The 15,918-nt window shown below is 40.0% G+C and overlaps 1 protein-coding gene across 4 annotated transcripts in view; it reads left to right on the top strand.

Annotated features, from left to right (window-relative positions):
* Positions 1 to 15,918, top strand: part of PHKA2 (phosphorylase kinase regulatory subunit alpha 2) — a 1,461,438-nt gene that overhangs the window by 758,437 nt on the left and 687,083 nt on the right. For all 4 annotated transcript variants that reach the window (XM_044073068.1, XM_044073067.1, XM_044073065.1 and 1 more), the window contains exon 18: positions 6,294 to 6,438. In XM_044073068.1, the coding sequence (XP_043929003.1) occupies positions 6,294 to 6,438 (145 nt within the window). The remainder of the gene's footprint in view (positions 1 to 6,293; positions 6,439 to 15,918) is intronic.

The following is a 15,918-nucleotide window of genomic DNA, read 5'->3' as shown; positions in this document are numbered from 1 at the left end:
TGACGGCATCCTCTTCAGATGTCTGTGTCTAAAAATGGATAACAATAATAATGATCTAAGTCCAATATTTAAAAATTTGTTTCACACAAATGAAGTAGACAAAGTATTCCAACTTAATACACACACACACACACACACACACACACACACACACACACACACACACACACACACACACACACACACACACACACTAGTCCTGCAAAGTCAGATTAAAGACTGTTTGTAAACGATTAGATGATAAGAGCACCAGCAGTTATAGCTATTTTGATAACTGTGTATATCCATTATTGTTATGAAGAAATAAATGACATGTATGTTATTGGTTGCTTTAGATAAAGATCACTAGCAGTAGTCCATAAGATCCTGCCATGTGAGGACCACCATGGCAGGGATAGCTACATGATGGTGTAAATCTTGGCTGTAGATGATTGTCACAGTTGGTGACAACCCGACCCAATGTGCAAACATTGGAAAAGGGGTTGTGGATGGATGGATGTGTGTAGCACAATTTAAATAGAATAGTATTTATGAGAGCATAAGAAATATTAACCACCTGAAAACATATCTTAAGTCAATATGCACAATCTCTACAGAAGTAAAAGTTATCTGAATAATTCCATATTAGAGAGAGCTATTACTAATGCAGAGGTCACTACTGGCAAACAACTTTGCATTCATTGCTTCATTTATAGATGCATTCCCTGCTGCCCTTGAAGGAAAAATTGCCTAGATTACATTAAAAAAGCTCTGTGCTGGTGATATTGCATTAACATTTTTTGAACTCCATCAGCTATGCAATAGGGAATGGCTGGGAAAAAATAATAAGTTCATAGTTACTAGGCATGCAGTCCTGGGGACCATTAAGGAGCCTAGCCCAATTTACTAACTGCTCCAAAGCACTGTCTGGTTAAGTGTGTTGCTCAATGTCACTCAGTAATTAAAAAAACATAGAAAGATTCGAACCCTGCACCCTCGCCACAGGAAGCAGCTCAGTAACAAGTCAAAGCCTGCATTAAATATCAGAGTAACAGTTTTAACTAAATGCTGAAATCCTTTATGGTGCAATCTTGTAGAGAAGGCTGAATCGTATTAATATGTAAAAATAACTAAGTAGTGGATGATGAAGATCAGACAATTCTGATTTTATCTCCAAATAATGCAAACTATATGATTTAACAAATGTCATCCTCTTTGCATTTGCTGGAGGCTATAAAGAAGAAACTACAAAAATATATTATTACAATGCAACTTGTTTAGACACAGTATCTTGCAAGTCAAAAGTGAAGGCAGTTGTATTTGCTAAGGCATTTAGTACTATTCTAACAAAATAATCTTAGAAAATTCAAAGGTATGGCTGTTAACCATTTTGTAATACAGTAGGTAAAACATTAGTCAAGCAACAAGGTACAACAGTTCTGGATGGGAGTTTACCTGCCTGTCCTGCTGGGGATACGAGTGCTGTTCCACAGGACTCTGCACCAGGACCAGAACTTTTTGGGTTATGCATCTCTGATAAAAAAGTGGCTATGGATATCAGTATATGCTGACGAATGACAACTATGTAAAACAATTACTTCAGTAAAGGATGTAAAAATTCTTTAAGTATCAATAATAGTCCAAAATAGTCTACCAAAAAGTACATTTGATGCAGCAGTAATATATTCATATATAATGGCAGAAAATAAAGTAATAACATTCTTCTTTGATTCCTTACAGAAGTTTATGAAAATATAAACCAACTGTACTTAGATTTCAAAGAAGGAATCCCACACTATTTGTTTTGTTATCCTCTCAGTAACTTATTTTTTAACTTCAAGTGTATTGGTCATGTTCTAAAGTAAGGGCTAAGTAAAAAAACTTTGGAGTTGGACATAGCCTCCTTACCATGTACAATACCAAACTATACAGTGTTTGGAGCAGAAAGTGTGTTGTTTTTGCATTTTATTTTTTTGGTATGGAAGACCACTGAAGATTTTTCTCAGAGCTAAAAATTCCTGCAATGACATCATGAAAAACTGAACACGCAATGCCTTACTACCTAAATTATTATATAAGCTGCTGTGTTTCCATGTTAAGTGCATCAGAAGTAGTTTCTTTCTTCCTAGAAAGGCAAATATGCAATTTTAATTAGGCATAGTAGATAATTGTAAAGCATTGCATTTTGGTTATGCAAATCAGCTGTTATACCACATTCCAGTTTTATAAATATTGTACTACCAGCTCCTTGAAGAAAATTCAGATCTAGTTATTTTATTCATTTATGTTTCTTTTCAAGTAGGTCTCACCTTAAACTCAAACGTACCTTATGAAGAACGTTTATCTTTTCAGTTTTAAAAAGTATATGTTCCTTACTGTTCCACAGTAACAGGGTCTGTCATTAATGTCCATGGTGTATAAAACTGAATTATCTTATTTCATCACAAGAACTTTTTTTAAGTTTAAACTAGCACATTTTAACCATTGTGTGAGCTTCCTAGTTGAAGTTGTTAGTAAGTGTTCCACATTCTGCACATTTCTTCACATTTCTTCAACATTATGAGAAGCAGTGTTCCATATTTTGGAGATGGAAGGTTGATAGCTGTGCATCCCACATAACTCTCAACCTCTTATCTCCAGAAACAGATTCAGGACCAAAATTAAGTAAGGGCAAAAGATCCAAATCTGGGACAATTTCTAAATATTACTTTAATAGTGCTGATTTTAAAAGTTGAGTTTTCAGAGTGAAAAGAAAGCAGCAACAGACAATTTATCTCCTAGCTAACTGTTAACAAAGCAGCAAAAAACAAATCAGTTCTTCCCGATATAACACATCATTAGAAAAGCAAAACATTCCTAATGCTGCAAAAAAAAATGAAATTCCAAATCGCTGCACAAATGTTCTCGTATTTAATACAAACACCTGCCAATTCTGTTGAGATAAAATATTGTGCCATTTTCTGTAAAGTTTCTGATTTGCTGTGCATGTTAATTCAGTCCTCATTGGTTCAACAGCTGAAAAATCTTCCAATGAAAATGCTGGATCTGTTGCATATAAAACAGGAAATCTTAAAGCTGCAGTCTTTTTTTTTAGTCTTTGGACAGCGAGCAGAGCATGAAAGTAGTAGTGTTTTTTATATTTTAGGAAATCTTTTCTTTCTTTTTTAATTAATGTTGTATAACCAGCCAGTCCCCACCCCCCACACCCAGCTAGCTGCCTAGATCTTCTAGTGCTAGAAAAACACATTGAGAGAAGTATGACTGAAAGCCAGCAAAGCTACAAAGTAAGAGAAAGGAAATTAATAGGAAATGTAAAGAAACGTGATTGTATTTATTTATATTTGTTAACCAGGATAGAGCACTGATCCACATGGACCTGAATCAGAGCACTGGTCCTTAAAGCATGCTTCCACAAACCTAGTCAAGCTGCAGTGCTGAATCAGAGCACTGGTTCTAGAAGCATGCTTCCACATACCTAGTCAAACCGCAACGTTAAATCAGAGCACTGGTCCTTAAAGCATGCTTCTGCATACCTAGTCAAGCTGCAGTGCTGAATCAAAGCACCAGTTCTAGAAGCATGCTTCACATACCTAGTCAAACTGCAGTGCTGAATCACAACTTTGGTACTAGAAGCATACTTCTACATACCTAGTCAAGCTGCAGTGTTGAATCAGAGCACTGGTTCTAGAAGCATGCTTCCACATACCTAGTCAAACTGCAGTGCTGAATCAGAGCACTGGTTCTAGAAGCATGCTTCTATATAACCTAGTCAAGCTGCAGTGCTGAATCAGAGCACTGGTTCTAGAAGCATACTTCCATATACCTAGTCAAACTGCAGTGCTGAATCACAACTTTGGTTCTAGATGCATGCTTCCACATACCTAGTCAAGCTACAGTGTTGAATCAGAGCATTGGTCCTAGAAGCATGTTTCCTTATAACAAGTCAAGCTGCAGTGTTGAATCGGAACATTGGTCCTAGAAGCATGCTTCCTCATACTTAGTCAAGCTACAGTGCTGAATCAGAACATTGGTCCTAGAAGCATGTTTCCTCATAGCTAGTCAAGCTGCAGTACAGGACACTGTTTAGTAAAACATATGCACTGCCTTAAATGTAGGTTGCTGTCATGCCTGCCAAAAACAGGTGCCAAACAACTGTGAGGCCTTGCTATAATTTTACCTTCAGGACAGGTGTGCCACTCGGTCACTCGTATCTACTCCACATCTTTCCCTTTTAGCATCTATATCCACTAATCAAATTTAGGTCACCTGCTATGATGCCAGGACTTTATCATTCTGAACCACAGATCTGGCTTACAGAAGTTTTTTTTTTAATTCCTTTTTATTGAAAGGACATTGCTGTTTGCGTAAGATGGATTTGTCTTCATCTGATGCAGATATGACCCTGCTAGAGAGAGCGGTCTTTCTGGCAGGCATGAAGGCTGTTTGAGTGGAATGAAAGCTGTCTGTACCACCCCCCTTTGGAATCATCAGCCTTCCTGCAGCCAACTCATTTCTATCCAAGTAATCTGGTCTGTCAGCCTAAGGGAGTTGCATGGAAGGGTGCTTTAGGGGAGGGAGGGAAGTGAATCCCCCACATGGAGTGCAAATTTGTAGTTCTGTATTTTAAATGTTGCTTATGTTTCTTTTTGATCTGTGTTATTCATAGAATGCATTTACTGTAATTTTGTTCTAGGAGACATAGCATCAGGAGTGTTAAAGGTTATGTTAGCTGTAGGCAGAGTTGCACTGAAGCAGTCGTTGCAGTTTTTAGTTTCATTGTTTGTTTTCTTAAGTTAATGCTTGTGATTAGAAGAATGTAGTTTTTTTTTTTTTTTTTTTTTTTTAAATTAGCTGTCCAAAATAGAATAGATCTCAGACAGTATTTTTACTATAGTTGTGTTTTGTTGTGAAATGCTTTACATTTGTCTGAATTTTTATATGAAATGTTTAATTTCTAATACCTAGTAGTCTTACTGGTTTATTTTTTCAGTGTGTTGTGGTCATTGATTTGCCTGTTGATGGTTTGGAACTTTGATGACAAGCAGTAGACAAGTATATATATATATATATATATATATATATATATATATATATATATATATATATATATATATATATATATATATATATAAAATATATATGTATAAATATATACTTATACAAGTGTGTATATATATATATATATATATATATATGTATATATATATATGAGTGTCTGTATATTTATATGCATATGTATATGCATAACTATATGAAGGAATATATGTATGTATCTATATACATATACATCCATCCATCCTCGACCCCTTTTTCCATTTTTGCATATGGGGTCAGTGTGTCACTTCAACAGTGACAGTCATCTTGAGACAAGGTTTACACCACTGGGTGGCTAGCCCTGCCACTGTAGTTCATCCATACCACTCACTCATGTACACACTCACTCCTAGGGCTAATTTAGTGTCTCCAGTCCACCTGATGCAAGTGTTTGGAGTGTTGGAGGAAACCCACGCAACTGCAGGGAAGAAATGCAGACTCCTCCCAGAGAAACTCTTGCTGAAAGGCGACAATGCTAACTGCTGCACTTCTGCGGCCGCGATATATATATATATATATATATATATATATATATATATATATATATCTGTATACAGAGAGAGAAAGAGATGTAATAAAGAGAAGAAAATGTGTGTGTGTGTGGTGTGTGTGTGGTGTGTGTGTGGTGTGTGTGTGGTGTGTGTGTGGTGTGTGTGTGTGTGTGTGTGGTGTGTGTGTGTGTGTGTGTGTGGTGTGTGTGTGGTGTGTGTGTGGTGTGTGTGTGGTGTGTGTGTGTTTGTGTGTGTGTGTTTATTGCTATAGCTGTGATTGCATAGAGGTACACATATATAAAAATACATATATGCATACATGCATGACTGTACTGAGTACAGGTACCCAAAGAAAGAAAAAGTAAGCTTGAAATGAAAAGAGGTAAGTATTTATGTAAAACACCTTCCACTGGCTTTTATGATTTTGTGACTTGCAAAAAGTTTGAGTGGTGACCTTGAATCAACATTTCACTCTTGCCTCTCTGCATCAGCTGTCCACTCTTACCTCTGCATCAGTTACCTCTCTGCATCAGTTTTCCACTCTTACCTCTCTGCATCAGCTGTCCACTCTTACGTCTCTGCATCAGCTGTCCAGTCTTACCTCTTTGCTGCATTTTTCCTGGCTGATAACTTGCATGGATAAGTATTGTGTAGGTCTAACAAAGTGCTGTATTTCTGGTATGAGTGCTAGCAATACTTGTGGTATTTCATCCAGTCCTTTTTTCTCAGATTGTTGAGCAGTACCACTTCTACTTGGCATTGGACAACGGTATGATTGTGGAAATGCTCAGAACAGAACTTGCTTACCTCATCTCCTGCTGGAGGAAGACTGGGAGACCAACCCTCACATTACCCATCACCACCAGCATGCTCAGTAAGAAATGCAGACTTAAAAGACTATTGTTGCATGTCAGGTTTTTCTGAAAGTAACTAAGCTACTGGGTGTTTGAATTGCTGTGCTTATCTAGAGGTCCTTAGCACTCCATTAAATAATTATCTTTGTCTTGTTATGTTGTTCTTTTGTTGCTTTATTACCATTACTGTTACTGTGACTGCAGCTTGTTGCAACGCATATTGTTTGCTGGAGAAATGTGCGCCATAAACTGTCAGGTCAGAATCCTGGTATCATGGCTTTCTGTTTACAACAAAATATGCCTCTGTTGGGAGCTTCTATAAATACACAGCCATTTATTACAGAATGTAGTGGAATGCAGTACAGCACTGATTTTGTGGCTGTCCATAACAGGCTTTTTCTTTGTTTAAGGAAATGATGTCATCATAATGGCTGTGAGTGTAAAGATTGAAACATGTGGTGGATATCATCAGATCTCTAGAACAGGTTTCTATTGCTACAAGTTGCTAGAAGGTTATTTTCTTTTTGTGTGCTGCTCATTGTGTTATCTTTTTTCTGGTGCATGGCCATTTTCTTTTTTCTGCCAGTCTTTCCTGCTTTGACTTTCCATCATGCCTGAAAATTGCCTAGTACTTGTACTCAGGGAGAAAAGCCCCATCACGTTTTGCCTATTAACAATGTAGCAAGGTGGATATACATATTATCGTATCATAAGTAAAGATTCAATCTGTATAGCAGTGAGACCATTGGAACTGCAGTCGTCAGAAAAGTGCTGAAACCATGTTACTGCCAGAGTGCTTGACAACTGCTTTCTGCATGGAAATCATAAGCATACTACATAAAAATCCAAGATTTATAGCAAGAGCAAAAAATCCAAGACATAATATCAACAGCAGTGTCATTATTTTACATACTGTTCTCAGTACTGCTACATAGAAAGTCCCAGTGGACCACTCTGCCTATAGCAATGCACACATGATGCTTTATATGGGGAAGCGACTTTGCCCCATACTCCACAGTCGCACAACCATAACCAAAGAGAATTCACCACTATTGTGCTATAACCAACTAAATGTAAGTTGACTTGCACACAGATTGACACACTGTGACTTTGACAGGTTGTGTCATGTTCACAACCCTTTATAAACTGAAAATATGCCAATTCATACTCCTTCCATACAAGTGTGTGTGTGTGTGTGTGTGTGTGTGTGTGTGTGTGTGGAGGGGGGATGCGCACTTGTGAGAGAGAGAGAAGTATAAATTGATTAAAAGACCTATGCAAAAATCCATCAACATCAGAATTCCTCATAATCACACTAGTGCTGACTGTTGACAATATCTTGGCAAAACAGATACCAGCACACAAGTAAAACAACCTAATTGGATAGATCCCTTTACTTCTATATTCTAAGTCCAGTGTCACAGTGAAATACTGCCAGTTGCATTAAACAATCGGTAATGGCAGTAATTCCAACATTTAAAAAGCACACAAAACATTTCTGCAAAAGTAAACAAAGGTGTTTACTTCCTGACTAGATGGATGCACAAAGAAAAGATAAAAGCTTGCACATAGTCAAGCACAATTATGCCAAAATGCAAATCACACTAACAGTTACAGGTAAAGCACCTTACACCACATACCTACGCTGTAGTTCACAAAACAATGGTCAAGCATTGCAGATGTAGATGAGAATATCAGTTATCAAGTAATGTGTCCTCTACAGAGTGAACATAATGTACATTCAAGCATTTTAGTGGATCTTGTTTATATTTGGGAGCAAGGCAGATGTTCAGCAGTCCACAAAACATCACACTTGAAATCCCAGCCCTGTGTTATAGATGGCTAAAGTCCTGACTCCCTTGTTCTCCATATGATTTGAATTTGATTAGCAGCTTAGGTTGCTGGAAGGACTGAGAAGGAAAATGGAAGTGAGTGACTGATTTTCGCTCATTCATCCTGGGAGGGGGAGACAAGGACACCCGCTGCATTTCTGAACCCATCCAGCAAAGTGGGGCACTGCATAACACAGATGATGTTGTGTCTTAGTTGCTGCATACTGCAGATAAGCCTAAGAAATGCTGGTTGTGAAGGTAATAGCTCTCTTTCTTAAGTAGCAGCAGCACTGAGGCATACTAACTTTGCGGCCAGCGAGAGGGATTAAACCATGTATGTGATTGGAGTCCATCTGATTGGCAACTTGGTCTGCACTCTACCACATGACACTTGCTTCCTGGCAGGAGTGCAAACAATTTATTTTTCAATTTGCACTCTAAAGAATAGGACCACTGCCCCTAGTCAACCATTTTGCCCTTCCCCAGACATTCATGCTGCTCTGCTGCCCCAAATGATAAGTTTGAGTGCGAACATGTGTAGGAGTAAGTTAACTTGCATTTAGTAGGAGTGATACACTGCAACAAACTCCTGTAATGCATGGGAGTAATCAGTGCCACAGAAGTGTATTCTCATTATGTGTCACATACACCACAGTTTACTGGCAGACTTTCACTTCTATCATTACTTGGAGAGAGATGTTTGTTGCTCTACAACCTAAACTATATTCTCACAGCAAGCAGCCTGTTTCCAGTTGATTCAAAACATAAACAAACTGGCACAAATATTGTAAGCCAAAACAAAGCAACTTTATGCATGCTCTAAGCTTGGAACAGTTAAACTCTTGTCAGGTAATTTAATTTTTTTTTTTTTTAGAGTTAATATGCAGTTGCATGTATTATTTATAAAATGTAACCATGCTCTTTTGTGTGAAATTTTGTGCACATTTATAATTGATTAAACATGAAGCACAGTGTAGAAAAAAATATAGCAATTACTCCACCAAAGTACCTTCACTACATAAAATTTATAAAGGGGTAAACAGCTTAAGTGCAGGATGAGAAGCCACTTGTGGTCTCAGCACTGAATTGTACCCAGTCTGTGCACATATATAGTTTGGAAATTTCCAGACGTGTGGCTCCAACATGGATGGCTACCACAGTGTAATGAGGCCTGAGCATTTAAAAGAAAAAAATGTGATGTTCTAACTGTTTTACTGTTGCAGTCATTACATTTGGGTTTTCTGCTTGCAGGTAGCCCTCAGTCGGCCTGATTAACAAAGTCTTGGATCCTGCATCGGTTGCTGTCCCTTCTTCCATGACGTCAGGTGGTCAGGGGTATAAAACATGCAGCCAATGCCATTACATCAGTCTTTCTTGCCGTGCAGTGCCCGAAGCAGAAGCAGTTCACAAGTGCCGGTCGTCAGACTCCTGAAATTTTCATTTTCGAGTTTCAGAACCAAAGTCTTCAACTAAAGCTAAGTACCTTGTTGGAGAAACTTTTTCTTGCTCCTTACCGATGTCAGTAAAAGTTAATAATTGCATTACTTGTGGAAAGCAAATACCTCATAAAGATTTTCATTCGTACTGTATTCATGGCCTAGGCTCTGACCACGATGTTCCTTGCTGTCAGTTTTGTGCTTTATTTAATCAGCGCACTATCCGTTGTCGGTATATTTTCACCTCTAAATATTTCGGTTCTCGGTTTAATTATCCAGAAATGTCGGTTAGCCATCCGACTACCGGGATTCTGAAAAAATGCAAAGATAAAGACAGAAACAGGCTGCTGAGGTCCAAAACTGCCAATGACGCTTCTCCTAAGCCAGTCGCCAGTACTCAGTAAGGTGCTTTTGCAGCCCCTGATACCCGCTACTTCTGATTCGCAGGCCTCTACTGAGGCCCATTCTATGCCCCAAGATGCTTCAACTATGGAACCCGCAGATGTCCCTACCTTGGATGGCTCCAGAGCCACTGTGCAGGCTCTGGCTTCTAAGGGTGTATTCAGGCCTACGGACTTGCATATTAAACCAATGCTTCCTTCTTCACTTAGGCCTAAATCTCGAACCATGCCTAAAAAACCGACGCCCAGGCCACATGCGCAGGCCTCTATGCCTAAAAAACAAATAATAAGAATGGCTGAAGATTTAATAACTCTAATCAGGGGTAGCCAACCCCCCCCCTCTTTCTAAGAGGCCTAGGACTGAAGTTGTTTATGAATCTTCTGACCAGGGTTCTGTTTTTTCTTATTCTTCTGATGTTCTGGATCTGCCCTTATCTACTTATGAGGATTCTGATGCTGAGGACTCCATTCCCTCTGCTTCCCCTCCAGAGGATTTTTCTTTTGGGGAAACCTTGCATACTTTAAGGGAGCATTTCCACTGGGAAAGCCAGGATTTTTCTGATTCAAAAAAAGAGGCTTAGGGATTTCTTTCTCCTACCTCAGCATAGGCCTTTAGCTATTCTTCCTGTACTAGACATTGTTGATGATGCCTTTTCAGAATCTAGTTTGGCCCCTGATTCCTTGCCTCCTACTCACAGAAAACCTGACAGATACTACAGGGTCCCTGAGTCACACAAGTTCCTTTTTAAAAATCCTATTGCGGATCCAGAGACTATTTCACAGGGGCCCAAGGGTATTAAGGCTTCTACTGCTAAAAATCCTACCCCTTCTGATAGAGACTCCAGGGCGCTGGATAGATGGGGTAAGAAGGTTTACACTTCTGCAACCTTGGCCATTAGGGCTTTAAACTGCCAGTTTCATATGTTAAAGTATCAGCAACATGTTATTGGATTGCTTAAACAGAAAATTATGTTGAATCCTGATTGTGTGGAAAATAAAGAATTACAGGATTTAATGCATTATGCTGATTAAGTTGGAAAACATACTTTGCAATGTGGTTTTGATATATTAGAGGCCTCTTGCAGGGCTGCTGTTACTGGGTCTGTGCTCTGAAGGCATGCTTGGCTAAAGGAGCAATCTTTGCCTGATCATGTTAAAGCTAAATTGTTGGATGCTCCATTAAATCAGGACTGCCTGTTTGGTAACAAGGCTGAGGAGGTTCTTAAAAAGATGGAAGATAAAGCTAAATCTATGCAAACTGTTAAAGATTTCTTACAAGTTCAGCCTCCTAGATTTAGTAGGCACCGGCCCTCTAAGAATTGGTCCTTTCCAGCACCTTCCAGGTCTTCTCAAGCCAAACCCAGACACAGCAAAAGCCCCAGGTTTCAGTCCCAGGGGACACACAGAACTAAGCAATGGGGGGCCTCCACTTCCAAATCTGGGAATAATAAGACTCCCCCCTTTGGTAAACTCTCTCAATGACTTCCGTTAAAATTTCCAAACACTTCTCAACTGCCTGCTCCCTTAGGGGGGACAGATTCCTCTTCATGCAAAGAACTGGGAACTCATTACCCAAGACAAATGGGTTTTAAATATAGTGTCCCATGGATACAGATTTCACTTCCACACATTGCCAACACCAAGCGGATGGCAGGATCTACCCCCAAATCAGTGGGCAGAGGCCCAAAAACAAGTACTTTCTCTCTTAAGCATGGGGGCTATTCAATTGGTACCAGAAGAGGAAAAGGGACAAGGTTTCTACTCGAGACTTTTCCTGGTACCCAGAAAAGACAATTTATGGCATCCTATCCTGGACCTGTCTACTCTAAACTCCTTTTTGGAGATTCCAAAATTCAAGATGCTGACTCTTCACCAATTACTTCCTATGCTAGGCAAGGATGCCTGATTGGCAACACTAGATTTAAAAGAAGTATACCTGCACATCCCAATCAGGGAATCTTGCAGAAGATATCTATGCTTCAAAGCAGGCTACATGCACTATCAGTTCTCTACACTGTCCTTTGGCTTATCTACTGTGTCCAGGGTATTCACAAAGTGCCTAGCTCCAGTTATTGCATTTTGCAGGCAAAGGAATATTCAAATATATCCATACCTGGATGATTGTTTAATTCAGGCAGAAAGCCAGGACATACTCTTGAATCATCTGGCTTTTGTACAAAGGGTTTTAACTTGTCTGGGGCACACCATAAATTAAAAGAAATCACACCTGGTACCCTGTCAACAAATGATATTCCTGAGAGCAAGCTTTAATACAACTTCCCAGATGGCTTACCTCACGCCAGAGAAACAAATTCATTTGACAACCTACTTCAAACAAGTGGCTACAAAAACCCTGCTATCTGCAAGACAAATACTGCAAGCCTTGGGGTTCATGGCCTCCTGCATTCTTCTAATTCCATATGCAAGACTGCATATGAGGAAACTACAGTGGTATCTAAAAAGCCTATGGTGTCAACATTCTCAGGATCTAGAAGCAATGATTCCTATCATACCTTGCCTACACCTAAAATTCCTTTGATGGGCAGAGGTCTGCCACCAAAACAAGGGACTACCTTTCACACCACCCCCTGCCGCCCAAACCCTAACAACAGACGCATCAGACTATGCATGGGGGGCTCACCTGGCAGGGAAGTGCATTCAGGGCAAATGGAACCCAAGTCAAATGCACATGCATGTCAATCAAAAAGAAATGTTAGCTGTACAGAATGCTCTGACAGCCTTCAAGGACCACATTTTTCCAGGACAACTTATGGTAAAGATGGACAACACCACTGTTATGTGGTACATAAACAAGCAGGGGGGTACACATTCTTACCCCCCTCTGCAGACTAGCCATGGCATTGTGGAACACAGCCTTGAGCTACCAAGTGCACCTACAAACTCAATTCTTGCCAGGAAAATTAAATACACTGGCAGACGGACTAAGCAGAAACCTCATGGACCCACATGAGTGGAAACTGGAACCACAGATTTTCAACATGTTGACAAGCAAATGGTGGAGCCCAGACATAGATCTATTTGCCTCCCCCCAGAACTACCAGTTGGACAAGTTTTGCACAAGGACTCCCCACAAAGAAGCCTGGAAAGTGGATGCTCTGTCCTTCAGCTGGAAAAACCTATCAGTCTACGCCTTCCCTCCTCTGCCTCTGCTCTCCAAAGTACTACTAAAAATCAAACAGGACAAACCAAGGATGATTTTGATTGCTCCAGACTGGCCACGTCAACACTGGTACCCACTCCTGCACAGTGTGTCACAGTTATCCCTATGGCACCTGCCTCAGACCCCTTCCCTGTTGTCTCAGCAGGAGAACCAGATTCTGCACCCTCAGCTTCTAATTGAACCTTGCAGCCTGGCTAATTACATAATCTCTCCTCTATCATCCCTCAGTAAACCTGTGATGGGTATCATTTTAGAGGCAAGGAGGCCTAGTACTAGAAAATATTATGCTGAAAAATGGAAAAGATTCTGTTAACTGAAATGCTTCACAAGGGCCTGTCTTTTTCCTCCATTAAAATCCATGCCTCAGCCATTTCAGCTCATTATAACACAGAACCTCCCCTCTTCTCTCATCCACTGCTCAGGCAGTTCCTCAGAGGGGCCAAAAACTTGACACCACCCAGGGAGAGCTCCAACCCCAGCCTGGGACCTTAACTCTGTTTTGGAGAAACTCACTCTACCTCCTTTCGAGCCAGCTGCTACTGCAGACTTAATTTTTTTTTCTTGGAAAACAGCTTTCCTTTTAACAATCACTTCTGCTAGAAGGGTATCTGAATTACAGGCCCTTATGGCAGTGGAGGCTTTTATCATCTTTCATGCAGACAGGGTGTCCCTCAGAACCAATCCATCCTTCATGCCCAAGGTGGTATCCAGTGTGGCTCTTAATCAGTCTATTCATTTGCCAATCTTATTTCCCAATCCACAGAACAAAGGGGAATGGATACTGCATTCCTTAGATGTGCACAGACAACTTAGATTCTACTTGGACAGGACTAAACCTCAAAGAAAATCTGAACAACTGCTGGTGGCATTTTCTGCAGGGGCAGAGGGGAAGGCTATTTCAAAGCAAATCATTTCTAAATGGATAGGCCATTGCATTCATTTCTGCTATAAGCACCGTAGAAAACCTATCCTCCAGGGGATCAGGCCTCACTCCACCAGGGCTGCATCTACCTCTCAGCCTTTCTCAGAGGCGTCCCTACCAGGGACATCCTAGAAGCTGCTACCTGGAGTTCTGTGCGTACTTTCACCAAGCATTATCATTTGCCAATTTTCTCTAAATCCAGAGCTGGCTTTGCCACTGCAGTCTTGCAGGGCCTTATAGCTGGTCGTAATGCTATCTAAATTTCTCCTCCCAACCTTAGCTTTGGGAATCTACCCAAATGTAATGACTACAACAGTGAAACATGAAGAACATAGTACAGTTGTGTACACTTACCATAAATGTAGATGTTCTAGTGTATTCACTGTTGCAGTCCTGGTTACCCTCCCTCCAGCCCCCTAACTTCTTTTGGCTATACCTCTACTTTCCTTTACTATGCTTAAAAGCCTTTTTGGTGTATTTGCTTTTTTGTTGGAGGTAGATCATTGTACTTTTATATTTAATTGCTCCCCATTAGGGGGGCACCTGACATCTGGGACAAGAAAAACTGATGTAATGCCATCGGCTGCATTATACCCCTGACGACCTGACGTCATGGAAGAAGGGACAGCAAACCAATGCAGGACCCAATACTTGTTAATCAGGCCGACTGAGGGCTACCTGCAAGCAGATAACCCAAATGTAATGACTGCAACATTGAATGCACTCGAACATCTACATTTATGGTAAGTGTACACAACTGTACTTTGCCCCTTCTACCTTGGCAGTGTCTTTTCCCTTCCAGAAAGTCTGAATCTCTACTTTTCTGTTTGTCAACAGATATTTTTGGACAAATATGTTCTGAAGATCATTTATTAAGGTCATAGATGGCAGTGAGAAGATATTCCTCCTTGGCAGGGGGTTATTCCTCATCCACCACACCAGACTCTCTTATTTCGATCTGTCCTTCATTACCTGTTGTTCCAGGGAGTGATAGAACTACTTCCTCCTGTCTAAGTTGAGAAAAGCTTTGGTTCAAAGATGTTTTTAGTGCCAGACGAGTGAAAGAAGATGCTTGGAGACCAATTCTGGAGCTTTCTTCTTAGACCTGTCTGCAATAGAACCTAACTAAAAAATGATGTTACTTCATGCTCTATTACCTCTTTTTTTCTCATTCAAGTTTCCTGGTAGCCTCTGCATTTAAAAGATGCTTATCTCATTCCTTTTCATTCAGGCATTTCTTTAGGGTTGTGTGTGTGGATCATTTTATCAGTTCTCTGCTTTACCCTTTGGACTATCCACAGCACCAAGAGTGTCCATAAATATGCTAGTTCCAGTTATACCTCTTTGCAGGTTACCGGGTGTCCATTTTCTTTTTTCTATATTAAGATGACTTGCTTATCTTTGTAGAGTCTTTAGTAAGTATCAGGAATCTTTCACTTGGGTGAGATAGCTCTTATACAAGCTGGGATTCTAAGAGAACAGTCAAAAGTCCTTTGTGACTCCTTTACACAGGACTGTATTTCTGGGATGTCAGCTGGACACCTCAGTTCAAACAGCTTTTCTTCCACAGGAAAAAAAATAGATCTAGGACTATATCGGTCTAAGGTTTTCCCTCAGACTTTGGTCATGTGAGGGAATATCTCAGGAATTTGTGTCTCATGGCATTTATGATTCTAATGATAACCCTGACAAGACTTCACATGAGAAAGATATATAATGGTATCTGAA

Source organism: Protopterus annectens, chromosome 5.part1 (assembly GCF_019279795.1).
Source record: "Protopterus annectens isolate FY-2018-M chromosome 5.part1, PAN1.0, whole genome shotgun sequence".
In the NCBI taxonomy this organism is placed as follows: domain Eukaryota; kingdom Metazoa; phylum Chordata; order Ceratodontiformes; family Protopteridae; genus Protopterus; species Protopterus annectens.
Note: the sequence above shows the minus strand (reverse complement) of the source record. Positions and strands in the feature narration are given on the sequence as shown.